The sequence below is a fragment of the Opisthocomus hoazin genome, chromosome 2 (genome assembly GCF_030867145.1).
Source record: "Opisthocomus hoazin isolate bOpiHoa1 chromosome 2, bOpiHoa1.hap1, whole genome shotgun sequence".
Taxonomy (NCBI): Eukaryota; Metazoa; Chordata; class Aves; order Opisthocomiformes; family Opisthocomidae; genus Opisthocomus; species Opisthocomus hoazin.
This window is the reverse complement of record NC_134415.1, coordinates 35,012,396-35,030,588: the sequence shown is the minus strand read 5'-3', so window position 1 is coordinate 35,030,588 and position 18,193 is coordinate 35,012,396. Positions and strand designations below refer to the sequence as shown.

General features: G+C 42.8%; 1 protein-coding gene across 3 annotated transcripts in view; it reads right to left on the bottom strand.

Moving 5' to 3' along the window:
* Positions 1–10,076, bottom strand: part of PPP1R21 (protein phosphatase 1 regulatory subunit 21) — a 35,592-nt gene extending 25,516 nt beyond the window's left edge. The window contains exons 1-8 of one of the 3 annotated variants that reach the window (XM_075413158.1): positions 9,923–9,967; positions 7,626–7,740; positions 6,869–6,937; positions 6,320–6,466; positions 4,144–4,245; positions 3,278–3,442; positions 3,120–3,178; positions 598–692 (exon numbers count right to left, since the gene is read on the bottom strand). In XM_075413158.1, the coding sequence (XP_075269273.1) occupies positions 598–692; positions 3,120–3,178; positions 3,278–3,442; positions 4,144–4,245; positions 6,320–6,466; positions 6,869–6,937; positions 7,626–7,670 (682 nt within the window). In that variant the 5' untranslated portion in view covers positions 7,671–7,740; positions 9,923–9,967. Of the gene's footprint in view, positions 1–597; positions 693–3,119; positions 3,179–3,277; positions 3,443–4,143; positions 4,246–6,319; positions 6,467–6,868; positions 6,938–7,625; positions 7,741–9,922 lie in introns of all 3 variants that reach the window. The other 2 variants (XM_075413161.1, XM_075413159.1) reach the window with 2 other exon arrangements.
* Between the last annotated feature and the right edge of the window lie 8,117 nt (positions 10,077–18,193).

The following is an 18,193-nucleotide window of genomic DNA, read 5'->3' as shown; positions in this document are numbered from 1 at the left end:
TAAAATTCCTCTGATTCAAAAGGATTGAGGTTTTTTTCCTAAAAAGATAAAAAAGTCTGAGACAAGCCAGATAAGAACTAGTCCAGGTGTTCTCTGATCGGAGATGAGACATGCTGATGGACTTCCCACTAATAGTAAGTGTAGATCATTATTGATATAATGCCTCATTAAGTCAACAACTCTGCAGCCACTAGTGTATCCGCATCTTAACTTACTGTAACTCTTGAATACCCCCTGCAAAACATAATACTCTGTGATGAATAACTAAAGAAATCTTTGTGGAGAAACCAGTAAATTGACAGTGTTCCTCCATCTTTTACAATATGCTGTCAACGCTAAGCAAGACGAGGCAAATTACTCAAAGGCCTTCAAAAGTCTTAATTTTCACTGGAGACATGTATGAATTTAAAAAATTGGTATTTTAAGATCACTAAACAAGGTGATGTCTAGTATCACGAATACTTATTACAATTACCTCCAAGTGTCTGTTCAGATGTCCAACATTTCTTACAACTAATGCATTTTAATTCATAAAGATCACCTCCTCCAGATGGATACCCCAAATTAAACAAGAACCCAGACGAAGGCAATACGTACTTGTGTCATTAAAAGGTACTTTTTCATTGATTATGCACAGAGATTCTTCCAGTCTACTGCCCAAAGCTGCTTGAAGATTCTTTAACTGTTGCTGGCTAAATAACAAAAAGATAAACGAAAAACCACACACATACACATTGTAAACCTTTAAAATTTAATCTGTATCACCACCACCGGAGCTCACCATAAGGATCCCTTGAGTGTTACAGGTACCTGTTTCTTTCTAGAAGTTAGATAGAAATAAGACAGCAGGAATAACTTTTCATCCTTTGTGTCACATTAAATAAATGGCATCGTATTTTTATCCCTAACAAATGCAGTGAACGATGCAATAAAATGCTATAAGTCCTAAATTCCATTCTTCATAAGCTCATCTTACTTCAGAGTTAATCTTAACATTGCTTTCAAATTCTGCAATTAGTGCATAAGCTATACGAAGTTACTCTTTTCTACCAGAGCTTAAATAGGAATGCAAAAGGGCCTTTAAGTTAGTTACTATATATCCAATACACTATTCCAATATGCAAGTAGTGAGTTCTTGATAATTCAGCTAACTACGTCACATCACTATTAGAAATACCTCACGAGCTCTTCAAAGCCCCATACTTAAACACTACTACAATACAGCCCATTCTCAGACTTGGCAATTATGTTTCATATGCATTCTCCAGTGATTTTCTCCAGATCTTCTTCACTTGCATTCGATTGTGTATACTGATGTGAACCTAAATTATTACTACTAATATCATTAGTATATATTCTAGAGATGAATCATAACATATTCCAGTATAATTTACATACATCAAAAATCACTGCATATTGATTCAGACCAAATTCCACACCTTACCCAACTCAGGCCCCCAAAATTCTTCACTGCTTTGCTTCCAGTTTGATATCTGGAACTCTTGCACATATAGTGGAGGGAGGGGGGAGGTGTCAAAGTGATTGTTTTTTTCCTTTTTTACAAAAACATTTGATACATGGAAATTTATCAGGACTAATACGAAAAATAATCCAAAGTAGACAAGAAAGAGATGAAGAAACTGGCCGATAAGTAGCTCATGCATACTAACAAACATTTTTCTTGAAGAGGAGCTCCAGAATTGCATGGAAACCATACAGCATGAACTGTAGTTGCATGGAAACCATACAGCATGAACTGTAGTAGCATTGGGCATGCCAGAAAATAAACTCAAAGACAAACTGCAAAAGTACAGATGTTTACTTTTTGTACTATAAAAGAATGGCAAACAAGTAGTTTGATATGCTTTGCTTTACATTCTGCCCTTAATTTTCAAGGCATGCAGGCTGTCAAGTCTCACATCCCCTGGCTTTCTGAAATAAAGCATGGTTGTCAGAGGCAAATGGATCGCTTCCCCTGAAAGAGCAGGGAAAACAGAAGAGCAGTACTCTCAAAGGCATCTTCTGCCATGTGTTGATTAGATATTGACTTCAGTGACAAAATAAAGAAGCGCCAGGCTTTATTATTTACAAAAAGCCTCTCTTCATAAATGGTAGGGACAATTTCTTACAACAACATTAATCACCCAGTCATCGTAGAACATGACAGACAAGCTCTGCTACTGCAGATTACACCGTTTTTCAAACACCACAAAAAAGCAAACAGCGCCAACAAACAGCTTTCATCCTCTTCTGCAAGTCATTCTTAGTGTAACCCTGACGTGTATTAGGAGTTATTGGAATTCAAGTATCTTCACATCCATCAAAATAATTAAAATACATACTTCAAGGCTACCATTTGAAAGAAGGAACTCTATCTGATCATTCACTATGCATTTTATCCACTACGTTAGAGATCTACACTGCACATACATCTTTAAAAAAACGCACCTTAACAAAAAAATTCCTAGAAGTGCACTCTAATTTGATTTGGCCCACAGTCCTCAACTTCTTCCTGTTTTCTACAACTTGTCTGCCAGACAATGAAAGTATTCCAAAACTAACAATACAATCCCTCAACAAAGGCTTTCAAATATTCTAGCAGAGTGTGTTATATCTTAGGCAAAAGCAATTGTTCAAGAAGCTTTTGTGGTGGAGGGGGATATTTGAAACTCTCTTCAGTCAGTATACCTCTTCTCTACACTCTTCTCTCAGCATACCTTACCAAGTTTTGTTTTTAAAAGTAGTTTGTAAAAACTCATATATCTGTTTCACAAAAGTTCAGTAGTTTCTTTACTTTTTATAGCACTCCATTACAAATGAATTCTTCAAGCTTGCATCAACTCCTCTGCTACTCAAAATAGCTTGGCAATGGAGCTGCTCTTACTAAAAGTTGAATCTGTGGAATTGATTATCTAGTTACTACTTGGAAGGAACAGGGGTCTGACCTGCCCAGTCTTGATGTCAATGTGCTGTTGCATGATATTTTGAGTTTTATCAAAGTTTTGGGTTTGTTTTTTTTTTTTTTTTTAAGGTATTTTTCTCTAAAAACAATCCAGTTAATCTTTTACAGTAGTTATTTCTTTAAGACAATTTTCATTATATTAAGTAAAAACACTTACCATTCTTCAGTTCGAAGCCTACAGTCCTTAGCTTCTCTTTCTAGTGTCTGAGACTTGATCTTTATGCAAGAAGATAATCTCACAATGTAAGTACTGACACAGCAAGACGTTTCATTTCAAAACTTTTCAAACTTGCAAGTAAGAGAAAAACTCCTTACTTCTAATTTGGCTTTATCATTCTGCAGTTTTTCTATGGTATCCGTGTATTTCCTTGTTAAACTGTCCACCACAGCTTGATGCTGGGCAGCATCAGTTTCCAAAACCTCAAGTCTAGTTCTCAGCTCCGCTTCTAAACGTTTGTGCTGCTCATCTGCTTCAAAGAACTGAAATAAGAAAAAGTAGAGCTCATATGAAAGCTTCGTTTTACTATGGAACCTAGTCCTATGAGTTTCACCAATTTAATTAGCCAGTCCAGCCTCATAACATGTACTAGTTCTCAGACAAATAGAAATTTTATGATATTTACAGAGAAGATATTCAGGAACAAAGTACTCTGTTTATTAAAGTTTTATAGCACCAAGCATTTCTTAAATACATTGCCGATTAATAGCAGACACCTGAAAAATTAAACTTGAGCTATAAGCTATTTCTCAAGTTTTTTAAGCCAAAGCGAAACACATTCCATTTTGATAAAGTAATTCCTGACTTAATTATGGCAACTTGCAGAAAGTATTTTAAGCTTTAAGGCAATTCTGAAACGGTTAGTGAACTAAAAGGAGGTTTCCACTCAGTACCAACTACATGGCTATTTTAAGTAGAGTACCTAAGTGTCCCCAAAAGTTAAAAATCTAAATGAGAAAACACATATATTATGTGAGTTATTCCACATACTGCCTTAAGAATCTGAAGTCAAAGCACTTTCTCATTTGTCCAGTGAACATCTTTATAAGCAAGCTATCAATCCAATTACTGTTTTGCATACAACTAAGCTTCAAAACCCACTAGTTTTCAGATGCCATTTTATTTTCTCTTTGTGTGATCAGTTCTGTCAACTAAAAAGAAAGGCTAAAAAAGTTTAACCTACAAGTATATGTAGTCGTTCATTCTCTTCTATCTTCTTCTGAAGATCTTCACTGAAAACACTTTTCTGCTCTTGACTCAATTGAGATGAGGATTCTGCACTTCTCTAAGAGCAAGAAAATGCATTAATTATCTTCAGGTTTCTGGGGGTATCCCAAAGCCCATCCCCAAGTATCTGAAAACACTTTCCATTGCTAATTCCCAATGGAGGCACATGAGGACATATCTTACTTACATTGACTATTACCTCAAAAGGCACGCTTATTGCACACAGCATGAGCCTAAAGGCAGCATTTTTTCCTTCCCATCAATGTTACAGTACAGCTGTAGAATGCTAATTCAGTAAGGACTGGGGAAAGCCTCTACTCAGGCGTCACATTCATACACACATGAAATTGCTTGTATGGGCAGATGCCATTTGACACCATTTCTGAATGATTTCATGCAGTCAAGAATACAAAACCCTACGCGCACAGGCTTATTTGGTTTGGGAGATGTGCATAAGGCATATCTCCCCCCACCACGTGTGCAGGTGTAAGTTGGTCTGGTCTCAGCAGGGACCAGGAATAATCACCGAAAGCGCACTATCCCACAGCAGGCTGTAGCACAAGGCAGCACTGGAAAACACAGGGTCTTCACTGTCCACCAACCACCCTGAGAATACAGACATCTCTCTGCCAGCTGTGACCTCAGTTTTCACCCATTTCATCCAAAAGACTCAGAGACCACCAGTGAATCCCACACTGCTTCTCTGCCCTACCACACTACTGAACAAAGGTAATACCATTACCAAGCAAAAGGGAGACTGTTTACATTACAAAACATAACACCAAACTTCAAGTGTTTGGGACAGCTAAGCCACCTCTGCATTTGATGTCAGCCTACAAACTACAACACCTGAGATACGGGCATATGCTCTCCTAAAAGGATTGTAGTCTGACACAGATCATCTATTCAAATCTTAATCTAAATAGTTTTAGAGGTGATTTACATGGTCTCCCAATAGCAAGTCTCTAAAGTAAGGGCGACATGGAATTCAGTAGGGGTACGTTCAACACAACGTATATACTCAATGAGGCCCTATAGTTAAAACTAAAGGAAACATACATAAGAGGTAGGACAAGCACTTCTAAAGAAAAAAGAAACACAGAACTGTGCATGCCAATAGCTGAACAGGAAAGTGGCAATATTTTGCAAAGCTACTGAAGCCAGGCTGAGGTCCTCCAAAATCTGGAAACCTGTCTAGTAAAGCAATAAGTTACATAACATGAAATAAAAGAACAAAAAGGGTCGAACTGCATTTTAAAGGGCAATCTGTTACAGTGTGTGAATAGTGTAAGTCAGAGGTACTATCCAGGAACTGGATAGCAAAGAAAAAAAAAAAAAAAAATCACAAAAGTTTAGGGAAAAAGGAATATTATAATATTACTATCAGTTGAATGATTTCTTTAATGTCAGTCTTGATAGTTAGAGTATTTGGCTAACCAAAAAGGAAAGATGACAGTAATTAAGAGGAAGGTTGCTAAGGATGCTTGAGCCCTATTTAACTCCACACACACCACCCCTGGAATTCTGATGTTACCTACAGAAGACATTGCTGATCTTAGAACATGGTATAACCAGGTTTAATCAGCAAGCATTTTGGCAAAGAAAGATCTTAGTACTGAAATTAATCAGTTATTTTGAAATAACTTAAGGAATACTAGCTAAAAATTTAGATTTCAAAGCATTTAACAAGATTCACGTATAAGCCAACTAGAAAAGCTATGACTGTGGGCTGAAGAGTTAACCATCGACATCAAAATTACAAAGCAAGGAGATGGGGATGGAAAATGAGGGGTGATCAGTTTTCTTTATAGCAGTAGATTAATTGCAGAGCTCCAAGATCTTTTCCAGCTGTTTGGACACTTAATATATATCTGGTAAAGGGAACCAGCAATTCAGTATCAGTTAGCTGACGCAATAGAAAAACGTACGGAACTACTCAGCATGTATTATACGTATCAGCATTATGCCTGTTTTGCAGGTATTTTCACTAACATCAGTTAATAACACAAGTTCTGACAAGAACATGCAGCTCAACCCTTGACACAAAGCAACTACTGCTAGAAATCAGGGTAAGACATTGACAGGTGAGGAGCAGGCATCTGCTAGGCAGGTTTTTTGCCATTAGCACATACCTTGTTCTTCTTGCCCCTAGCTTCACTTAATGCAAGTTCATCTTGAAGTAACTCCACCCGCTTGGCAAGCTGCTGATTTCGAAAGGTCAAGCTGTCCATTTCTTGTTGCAGTTTTCTCAGTGACTGATCCTTCATCTTCAGTTGCTCCTGAATGACCAAGAAGTTTAATTTTAAAACTTCCACACTTCCTTTCACACATGCTTTTAATAAGAAGTATCACATTAAAAAAAGAACGCATTAAAAAATTGCTTTCTTCGCTATTTGAACACTGAAGAAGCAAAGAGTATTGCTTTTAAACTAAAAAACAGATTTCACCTCATTGAGCTGCCCACAGATCACACTCAGATAGGTACTTCATTCCGCAAGTTTAAGAAGCAACCTTACACTGAAAATGTCAATGCCCACAGAGAACAATGAAGACTGGTTGCAGAACAGAAATTCTGTTATTAAATCAAGTTCCTTCTTTATTCCTTTAATCACAATACTTTGAGTAAAAAACATTCCTGTTTACCTATTCTGTCACAGCTTAATACACGTTTTTGAGATTACCTTCAGAGAAGCAGAGTTTGCTTGCTCATCTACAACCCCTTTTTTCAGTACTTGGTTCTGAGCTCGAAGCTGAAAAATAAGAGACACCAATAACTATGCAAGACAAAGGAATAAATAAAAGCCATTCATTACACTGTGCGTAAAGCATCGTGTTCTCTTGTGGGAGCACCAGATGTGGATACTTTTTAAAGCGTTCTGTTCAGGTAGACAGCAGTGGTATCAGGTTGAAAAAAGGTATCCAATTCATATGTTGAATTGCCAAGAAACAAGAAGTTACTTCACTATCTGAATATTTGGGTCAAATAGAACATAATTCTTACTCAACAAGCATGTTGGAAGATTAATAACTTAAATATAGTTAAGGTTTGAAGAACAGTGAACAAATATGGAAAAGTTTCAACTTCTTCCTTGACTAATCAAGTTCTTGCTCGTATTCACTGCTACTTCTATCTCTCCACTCTTCTCTCCAAAACTGCTCATGACTGGTTCTGGAACATAAGTAGGGCTCACAATAAAGTCAAAATCTGTATCAGTTCAAGAAGAGCTTAACTATACTCTAATGCAAAAATACTTATTGCCAGTAGCAGCAGATGATCCATAGAGAACAGCTTGACAAATACTTCAGGAAAATGCATAAAAACCATATCAGAAAAAGCCCTCTAAGACTTACTTATATAGTTCACAAATCTGAGCTAAAAACCACTGTAGTGAAAAGTGATATTGAAGAAATCTATTTCCCAGTCACTTCACAGAGTACCTCTACCCTGCAGCAATGAGGATACCGACAGTTCCATCTTCCCATTCCTTGATAATTGCTGGAATCCTGGTTTCTTCAATGGCAGTTTGTATTCATTTGACATGTTTGAGTCCAGCTGTTGCAGATATAAATTAAAAGGGTTTGTATAGTGTTTTGGAATACCTCTAGCAGATGCATAAAAGGCAAGACTCCATGCAAAACAGCAATGGCTAATCCTTTCAGTCTGATGACCGAACATATTTGAAAGGTCAAAAGTCAGTTGACATTGCTAAGCACAGGCTTTCATCCTGCAGTATTCCCACAGGCATCACATAGGCAAGAGAAGAAACTTGCTAGATGACCATAGAAAGACCTTCCAGCACGGGGTGTCCCCGGCAAGAAAAAGCAGCGCAGTAGTTTTCTACGCCTTTTTTCTGCCACATCGACTAATGCAGGAACATGTCGGGTGCAATGATGAAACACCAAATGAACTACCTCAATCATGCTGCATTGAGATACCTAAGCTGAAGTGTGATCCACCAAAGTCTGTCATGAGCTGAAAAGAGCCTTTTGACTACCACTTCCGTCAGGGTTGTGCAAGAGAGACAGAAGCTACAACTCAAAGGTAAGAAGAGACTCTGAAAACACACACCCTTTTTCTGGGCTGCTCTGTGAACCGAGAGGGAAAGCAATCCTTTGGCAGGTACTTCCCTCGGCGCTTCTTGAGTCTATCAAACTCTTGCCTACCTCTCTCCTTGGCTTCCACAACACAATTAAGTGAACATGCGAATAGCTTCCCAGGGCTACTCTCCATTTCTACCTGCACACAATAAACAGCCAGTCGAACCACTGATCATTTCCACAAAAAGGAGTTATCTGCAAAGGAGATACCACAATGCCCTGGAGTTGTTGCACAAGAAGTGGGATGAGACCAAAATATAGTTCCCACAGAGAATCAATGAAACATCACAGGCTGAAAGTTGCAAGATGAAGTTCAAAGAAAGCTTTTGAACACCACAATACTAAAAGAAAGAGGATCCAGCAGTTGGAACTTTCAGAAGCTATAGTCAAAAGGTCCACACTGCAAAGTTTCATTCAGGAATCAAGCAGCTAAGTCCCTCAATTGCCTTAACCTGTGCCATTTTTAATCTCCAAGGTACAGCAGAGCCACTGCAGAAAGTAACAAGTAATATGAACTCTGTGACCTACAAAGTCACAAAGTTAATTCAGTTTTCTTAAAATGATTTTGTGGACGCCTTAAAAAAATAAACGTGTGAAAGATTTTGATTCTGTAGAGGGTTTTTTACAGCAGTTCCAAGGAGAACAGTACTTAAAGACGCATAGTTCTGTAATCTAGGGAAAGGTGTCAAATACAGTCAAGTGCCTTCTGCCAAACACTCTGATACTGGGCTACACAAAAATAAAGCACTGGCTTTCTTCCCCAAGGCCACTGAAGAACCATGCCATTCAAGACCAATGGTCTCCTCTTCCTTTTAGTGAAGAAACAACAATGAAGAGTTCTGTATTAAGCAAGGCTCCACCATTTAGGAAATCATCTCGAGAATCTTGGAAAGGAAAGGCATTCTCTGCTGTGGGCCATAAGTCTTTGCAAATTATCCCTTAAGCAGCACGAGAAAAGGGAAGCAAAGCCACCGAGGGCAGCTGCAGAGGAATGGGAACAGACACGAGGCAAGTGTGGAATCCAGCATCCTCAATTCCATCAGACTGCAGCACCAGTGCAAGCACTACCGACACCACTGCACTCCCACATCCACCAGTCCAAGCAAACTCAGAGTCTAGGGGTAAGGCACAGGACCACGACCTGAACAAATGTTCACAGCCAAAAAGCTAACTAAGCCTCACGCCTGAGGCGTGGAGAAGCAAGGGAAAGCACGGCCAGTGTCACTTCCCTGGCGTAGCTGAACCCCCTAATTGTCCTGCTGGTTGCTTTGCAGACAAGGCCACCGTGCTCCTCACGCCGGCTTGCCCCGCCAGCGCTCGGCAACGCCGCGTTCCCAAAGCACCCGCCAACTCGGACCTCCCCTGCCTGCCCAAGCTCGCCTTCACCTCCCAGGAGGCGGCCCTGCGGCCCCAAGCGCTCCCCGCCGCCGCAGACCCCAGCGCGTCGGTCCCGGCCAGCCCCCGGCTCAGCACCGGGCCGAGGGCAGCCGCGCCGGGCGGGAGAGCTCAGGGCCCCGCGGCGGCACCGGGGCGGAGCAGCCCGGCGGGCCGGGCTCCCTCCCCTCAGAGAGGCGGCCGCTCGGCGCGTAACAGCCGGCGCGCAGGGAGCGGCGGGGCCGAGCTCCGGCGGCCGATACCTTGGAGTACTCCTGAGCCAGCTTCTGGTACTTCCCCTGCAGCTCCGCGGCGGCCGCCATCTCCCCGCCGCCGGCCCCCGCCTCGGCGCTAACGCAGCCCGCCGGCCCCGCACGCCCGCCAAGGGGAGACGCACTTCCGCGTTCAGGCGGGCGAGAACGCGATGACGTCACCACACCGCCCCGCACGCCGAGGGGTGGGAGGGCGGAGCTCTAAATCGCCGGCGCCACCATCTTGACGCAACTTCCAAGATGGCGGCACGGAGGAGGGCGGGGCAGCAAGAGGGGGGGAGGTGAGCCTAGCCGCCTCCGTTGCCACAGTAACAGCCGCTGGGCCCCGCGCGGCCTCGAGGCTACGGGGCCCCACCCCGCCCAAAAAGCACCGTCCGCGCGCGGGAGCAGCGCCCGCCCGGGAGGCGGCGGCCGGGGGCGGGGGCGGCCGTGTCGGCGGATCGCGGCGCGGGCGGTGCCCCGGCGCCGTGCCCTGCCCGGGCAGCGTGGCGGGGCCGGTTCCGCGGCTCCCCGCCCGAGGCAGGGCTGTCGCTAGGGGGAGCCCCGGGCCCGGACCTGCGGCACCGGGGCGCGCAGCGGCGGCGGGGGGCGGTCACGCCGGTGTCCGAGAGGGCGGTGGGGCGGGGGGTGTTGGTCGGTGCCAGCGTGTGTCTCTTCCTCCCGCCTTCGTCCCCCGGCGCCGTTACATGCTGAGGGAGGGTCGCCGGGGCACACGGCGTGCTCCTGCCGGACACGATTCGCTCTCAAGGTGCAGGAGCTGGAAATGCCAGAGTCTCGGGGGGGTCATTGTGAGCGTCTGCACCCGGTGGTTCCCGGGCGGGGGGGCCGCCTCGGCTGCCTCCAGCCTGGAGGTCCCTTTGTTTCGGAGCCGCCTCTCAGCCGCTCCGCCGTTCAGCCATCCTCCGTCGGGGACTGCTTGGACTCTGCTGGTTGCCTCCTGTTTTCTTCTTCTTTATCCTCAGATTCGCCGAGCATGTAAATGTGTGTGTACCATCTGCACCCTTGAAGCAGAATCTGAAAGCATCATAATGGTGGATTTGGTCCTGCCAGATACCGGGGCAAGGCAGGACTTTGTTTTGGGAAATGGCTGGAAACAGAGGTGTAAGGAAAAGAATAATAAGGCAGAAATGTGACGGTACTTCACCAGTGTATGCTGAGCATCTGGTGATTTGCAGGTTAGGGGCTTCCTGGTCTAGGATAGAGATGTAACGGCAAATGATTATTTTTGTTCGGTTTCCATGGTATCATTTTTTTACCACTTGATTTCAGCATGGTGTCTTCATAGCCTTTCCTCAGTAGTGGGTAGTGCTAGAGGTGCTAAATCATCATTTTCTTGCCTCCTATTCTCTTCGTGTCCCTGAAGCAGGAGTAGATAGTAGGCCCCTGTAACGGAAGCTCATCCTTTTCCTTAGTCTTGAGGCTTGGATGGTGTGTGCTATTCTTTTGCTTATCACGGTAGCGGAGCTGGCAAGCACTAAATATGATATGGTGGCCAGATTAGTAAATATGTTTGTATCTCGACAGGAAGTCTCGGTGTTGGAGGATGTGTTGCTGATCCCTATTGCCAAGAACAGAGACTGCACGTTTTTAGGAAGTCTAAGAGGGGAAAAAAGCAAACCACAATTCATCCAGATGATCTTGCTGCTGTTCTGCATGACCAGAAGAGCTTAAACAGCAATACTGGAAAAAGATAGAAGGAAGCTCTAATTTTTAATGTTAGAGCCGTCATAGACTACTCCTTCCAATCCATTGTGTATTCCCTATAGAAGTTCTTAATGAAGTAAATGGAGTTTGCAATTGCCCTTCAACACACCAGGGTTAATGGCAACATACCTTGCGTGGTATGTCCTCACATGTCAGTGCAGTAAATTTTATGCTGGAAAATTACTAAAAACCTTTACAATTTCATTCTAAGCCTGTATTTTAAAGTTTGCATTTTCTAGGATGTGTCTTTCATGAAAAGTTAGACTGAAATGCTTTGAACATACTTTGCAAAATACAGCACTCATGATCCGTGCTGTGTTCAAAGTTGCTTTTGTGATAAGATTTTCTCCTTGTTCCTGGTGCAATGAACACTGGCAGAGAGGTTTCACAGCTGAGAGCTGGGAAAGGGAGCTGGGGGAGTTACAGTGCCTAGTTGTAGCAGAATGAATTGCCTTCCCACTAACAACAACGGTGTTTCTGACTGGGTAGCTAGCATTTAGGGTGGAGGAATACAGAATTTATTTGCCTGCATCCATCCACAATGGCAAGATCCAAATGTACATTATAGAAGGCATTTGTCATAGGACATGATGCCAGTTTCTTAAAACACAAGCTGACAGAGTGAATCAAAAGCTGAGTGCTTTTACTGCTGTAAGGCTGGGAGCTGACTGCAGGATTTTTGGGCTCATCAGAACAGTTCTCCTGCAATGTATTTTAGGCATCAGGCCAGTGTCTTGTATTTTAAAGTGGTCCTGTCCCTCATCCAGTTTCTCATGGATCCTGGACTCCCTATAATGTTAGGAACATATAACGTTGTAATTTATTGCCATTCCGTGGTGGTACTTGGTGAACTGCTTGAGTCAGAGTTCCCCAAACATACAGGTAACAGAAGTTACATGGCTTGGGTTCCCCTCCCCTCCCCCAAGTTTCTTGTAGGAAATTCTCAGATTCACCCTTTTGTCTTTGCCACTGCAGTGCTACTTCCCCTACTTTCAGCTGTGAAAAAATGTCTTCATTGTGCTGTTTCCTTGCAAGCACTTTCCTAACACTCATCTCTCCCTAGAGAGCAAGGTTGTCCAACCACTGCGCCGGAGAGGCGCACGGTGCGTGTTGCTGCAGCGCGGTGTCGTAATGCCCCCTTGTCAGTGGCTCAGTACGTAATTGCGCGGGACTGATCCTGTCATTAGAAGTTCGGAGTGAGAGGTCAAGTGGGTGGAATGCCAAACACTGTGGGGTGGTTGCCACAGGACCCCCAAAATACTACCTTCTGCACATGCACCCACACGCATGTGAGTACATGTTACAGCAGCAGAACTTAATACAAGCTAAAACACGACATGCTGGGCAAGGAAATCCTTTACAAGGGTCAGAGCATTTTTGCTTGTCTTGTTGGCTTTCGAGGGGAGAATGGAGAGCAAAGGATACACAGCAGAACAGAGGCTGTCATTTTCCTATGTCTGTTCAGCAGCTAGTATAATGGGTGTTGAATTTTAGATGCTGTCTCAAGACAAATAATTTATTTAAGAATCACAGTGATTGTTTCAATATGTTCTATTTTCAAGCTCGTTTATCCTCCCTTCCCTGCTCAAACAGTGCCTTCACCTCTGTCTGATTAGTCAGAACTTGTACTGACATACTCTGTGAATAAGTGCAGGTAGAGAAATAAACAAGAATATATTTTGAATCATCCAGGATGTTTTCTGTACTTTGGGAAAATAAACTTCATTGTCATTGCTTACATGTTTACACGTATTCAAAACAAAAGCGTTTCTAAGATCAGGAAAAAATTCAAAAATGATTGGAAAGGAGCCATCTTCAGTCATCAGACTATCACAAGCAATGCATAAACCACATCCTCGGAAGCTGCAAACACCCTAAACTGGTGTTTTGTTTCTGTTATCTTAGCAACGGCAAGCATGAACAGCAGGATATGCGCTCATGATATGCGCTCATGATTTCTCATCGTGACTCTCTAACAAACCATTTGTTGTATATAACCTTTCACCTCTTTCTGATTGTTCTGATCAAAAAAGCGCCAAGTACTCGAAAAAAGTGTATGCATGTACAAATGTGAACTTCACAGAACAGTTTAATTATTTGTAGTCTTTATCATAATTTCAGTGTTTCCGTAGCATTTAAAAATAGAACTGAAAACAAGTCTCTGTCTCTCACATCCCTTCCCAGCCCATAGGATAAATAGCTTGAGTCATCTATAGGGTGTGTGCATGGCTGGCGGAGTGGTGCCTTCATGTAAAAAGAAATTGCTGAGAACGAGAAGAGGGAAAAACTGAGCAGGCAGCTGCCTGTGATAATTCAGAGTTGACTCTGCAGCTCACGTTCCACTTGGGTACAACACATACCAGCCCTTGGTGCAACAGCAGCAGCTTCTGTGTCTTCACAGCAAATCCTTACTTGCTCCATGAAACTGCAGAACTGAGTAACAGCTGAAAAAGTCTACGTTTCTTCCATTTTTTTTTTTAATGCAGAATTCCCCCTCTTCCAGGAAAATGAAACCTCTTCCCTAGCTCTGCCATCTTTTGTTGGAGGTCTACACATCTTCTACAGCCTCGGTTCCTGTGTTGCTTCCCTTCATGCTTGCAGGGGCCATAGCTGAGAAACGCTGCCCCAGCTAAGACCGCCTGCACTCAGATTCTACAGTCTTACACATTTGCTGGAGAAATAAAAATAAAACTGATGTACATTAAATCGTGAAAGACAAATTGCCCAATTTATAGAGAAAGATAAAAGACTGAATTGAGAAGGAGCGTTATGGAGATTGTAGTGAGAAGTGGGTGCTCTCTCACATACAACAGTTGTGGACACCGACCTGCAAGCCCATGCGAGTAACCTCAGCAAACCAAGAGCTACTACCTGCAGCAAAAATGGCAGGGATTTGTCTTAATTTTCTCAAATCTCCAGGGACAAACACGTGAGCAGAGGAAGGAGAGAGACCTGGCAGATTTACCAGTAGTTTAGGGAACATTTTAATCAGAACTCTTCCTGTTCATGAGCATTTTTATTTTTAAGAAGATTATGGCGCCTCCAGAAATAATTTTGACTTTTGGAATGTGCTAAAGCCAGGTCTTCGTTGTGTGAAGGCTGTCGTGGAAAAAGAAGAGGGGTGGAGGAGATGTGGGGCAGGGTTCCTTACAGACAGAGCACGGGGAGAAGGCACAACATGCCAGGCAGCAGGAGAACGTGATAAACAGTTATTTGTACATCGCAAGCCCAGCGATGGGAAATGTGAACTTGAAGCAGCAGACGGGGGGGGACGATGACACCCCAGGAGGAGCGGAAGGCAGCAGGGGAGTATTATGATCAAATTGACTGCTGGAAGAAGTGCTCTGGTGGAGACAGGTTTGTCTTTCCGGATTAGGATGAACTGGAAAGGAGAAACAGCATGAGGAGCAACGCAGTGTCGGGTTTGAATCCTAACAATGGGAGGAGGAAGAATCTTAGGGGGGATTACGAGGCTGAGACAGACTGTATCAGCATTGGTAAAAATATGAATGGTCCAATCTTTTCTTTTTAAATTTTACTACATTTTATGTGGGGTTTTGTGCAGTTCTCAGTGGTTTTTCTTGTTTTTTTTTTTTCTTTTGTGTGGTTATAGTACTGACCAGTAAAAGCAGCATTATTTCAGCTGAGTGAAATATCACATACCTTTAAGAAGCTAGCAGTAAACTTGAGTGTGCTTACAAGGACACGTGTAGTAAATTAATCAAAGAATAACACAGTCAGAAATATTTTCTTTTTTTGTGTGTGTGTAAAATACAGGAATAGGCTTCCAGGCCTCTACACTATAAAAAGAAATAAAATGTAGAAAGCTATTTACAAAAAACCCACAGACTCTGTAGAACTTCATCATGATCTGTAAATATTCCATGTAATGATTTAGAAGAGTTAAAGTTTTCCAGTATTAAAAAACCCCCTACATTTCAAAATGACAGCAGTTTATCGGAATGGTTTTAGAACAGAAGACAAGCTTCTTAACCTAGGTGAAATTCAGCTAGAAGTAAAAGGACACATAACAGTACTAAAAATTGAACCTTAATTGTTATTGTCAGCTGCCCATCTGTAAGCATTCATTCCTTTGAAAACCAGCGTTCCTTAGGAAGTAGGTGCAAGCCACTTGCACGAGCCAGCAAGGAAAGGAAGATTCACGGAATGACAATGCACTGTTTTCTACCTGTAATTGCATCCCATATTTATGTGTATAGATCAGCACCACAATGAAATTTGGTATCAAGATCCACCTGGGGTGCTTATGCTTCTCCTCGTTACGAGCCACTATGTATGATAAATAAAAAAGCAATGCTACCAGAACCAGGGTATTTGCGAAGTCGGACACCAACAAGTAGAGATTAACAACCACCTTGGAAATAATGAGCCTTGACAGATCTAGGGTTAAATACTTTAAAATTAGATCCTGCTGAAAGCCGAACCTCGTCGCTTAGCAACGGCTGCATGGGATGCTGCTGTCACTCAGCGGATGCTTCTCTGGGGAGTTAACGTTATGCTCACAGAAAATGGGTTATGATTGGGTCAAGGTGACATCATGCAGCACGGCGGCATCATTTTTTTTAAGGTAGCATACGACACGATCGCACTCGAGTTAATAGCCAGACTAGTGCAGCCACTCGGAGATTGAGGGAAACATCTTTTCTTTTGCAGTGGCTCAGCTGTGCCGACACCTTACCTGCCCCACAGAAGGGCTGACAGAGGCTGCGCGACACAGCAGGTCATTTCAGCCAGCACACCACAGTCAAACTCAACAGGTGGATTTTTAGTTTTTTCAAATTACTTGGAGCCAAAAGAAAAGCAAAATGCCTGTAATTTGTGGAGGTCTGACTGGGTATTCAGAGCATGGAAACCTCCACCAGCAGTTCAGAAAACATGCAGGAAGCTTATGAGAGAGGTTAAAATGTACCGTTACTGAAAATAACTGAGAATATAGTTTGCTGAGCTAATTTTAGCATTTAAAACAACTGGGAACTACTGGATCTCAGTAAGATACCAAGTTAATTAAATTTTAAAAAAAGCCTTTGAGGCACAAAATCTATTTTTAAAAATGATGCTGTGTAAAGGTTGATATAGGCACCTACAGAGGTTTTTCTGAACACCTGCCTGCCAACTGCAAAGCACATAAGCACATTAGTGCTTCTGAGGTTGGTCTGATAGAGGCCAACCTGCATCTCTAGGCATAAAAATACCGGAGTGCTCAGCTGCTACCAGCATCTTTGGAATGGATACAGAAAAAAAGGTATTCAGTCCAAACTAGTGTGCTGCACATTAGGGCTTGGAAAGTCAAGATGGCTTGGAAATGGAGATTACAGCAACCAGCATAAAAACAACTCAGGCAGACATACCTGGTTTGAAGAAACTGGATGTCCTTCTCTGAACACTGAAAGAGCACATTCAAGTACTTGGTTGAGGGTAGTCATTCTGATGACTCCAATAAAGTGGGACAATGGCAAATGTAGCATCTCCTATTAAGACAGGAGGCAAGGACACCTTTGATCTGGCCCTGCTGTTTTCAACAAGAAAAACCAACCCTGTAGAACTGCAAAACGAGCTGAATGGCAACATGCATTGATGAAATACATATCATAGCTGACAAGTCTTGACTTTCTTCCTTTATTTGGACAGGCTGTGCCAAAAGGGAGTTTCTGGTGAGCAGGAGGATTACCAGGAGAGATTATGAGTCAGGATCAGGACAGATCTCATGAAGTCAAGTTCCAGGTCACAAACTACCGACTTTTTCTGCTGTGTTTTGTTTTTTTTTTTCTCACCGTTTGGCAGTGATGGGAAGAGCACAAAGATGTGGACATACTAGTTGATAACAGGATGAGTCGACTGTACGCAACCATGCTAAAGGCCGTGACAAGCCTAGGACGTACCAGGCAAAAGTGGTGCTGCAAAGTCAGGGAAGGTATTCAGGCCAGGTTACAAAAGGCACCAGCGCTCTTTACAAGAGTGTCTGTAGCTCTTCCCATGTGCATGCCAGCAGGTTGAATTCAAACTAGAATTGATGTACAGAAAAGTGGTTAAGAAGAGTGAAGATCATGCCTTCGAAATGGAAACCAAATAACCCTTCTTTGTTTAATCAGTCAAGAGCCTAAGGAGGGAAATGATTGCTTTTCTACTGAAGCAATAGGAAAACAAACACTCTGACGTTTAACGAAGAGCTGTTTAAACAAACACTGGCAGAGGGTAGTTAATAATCTTACGTTAGCTGCAAGTAGTTTATAAGTGTAAAAGCAGGTAGCTTTCCAGAGAGCCTTCTGGAAGAAAACGGAGAACAAGAAACCCAACTGACACGAACACTGAAAAGTCAAGCAGCGGCAATATTGCTTTGCTGTCTTGGGTGCCAGAACAACTCCAGCAGGTAAAAACAGGGAAGAGGGTTTCTCTGTTCAGATACGCTGGGGAAGGTCACAGGAACATTGCTGGACTAATACTCATATACGCTTACCTCTAAGCACACCAGATCGTATATTCACTCAGACTAAGAACACTTACAGGTCTCTGGAAGCTCAAGATCTGTGAAAGTATAAC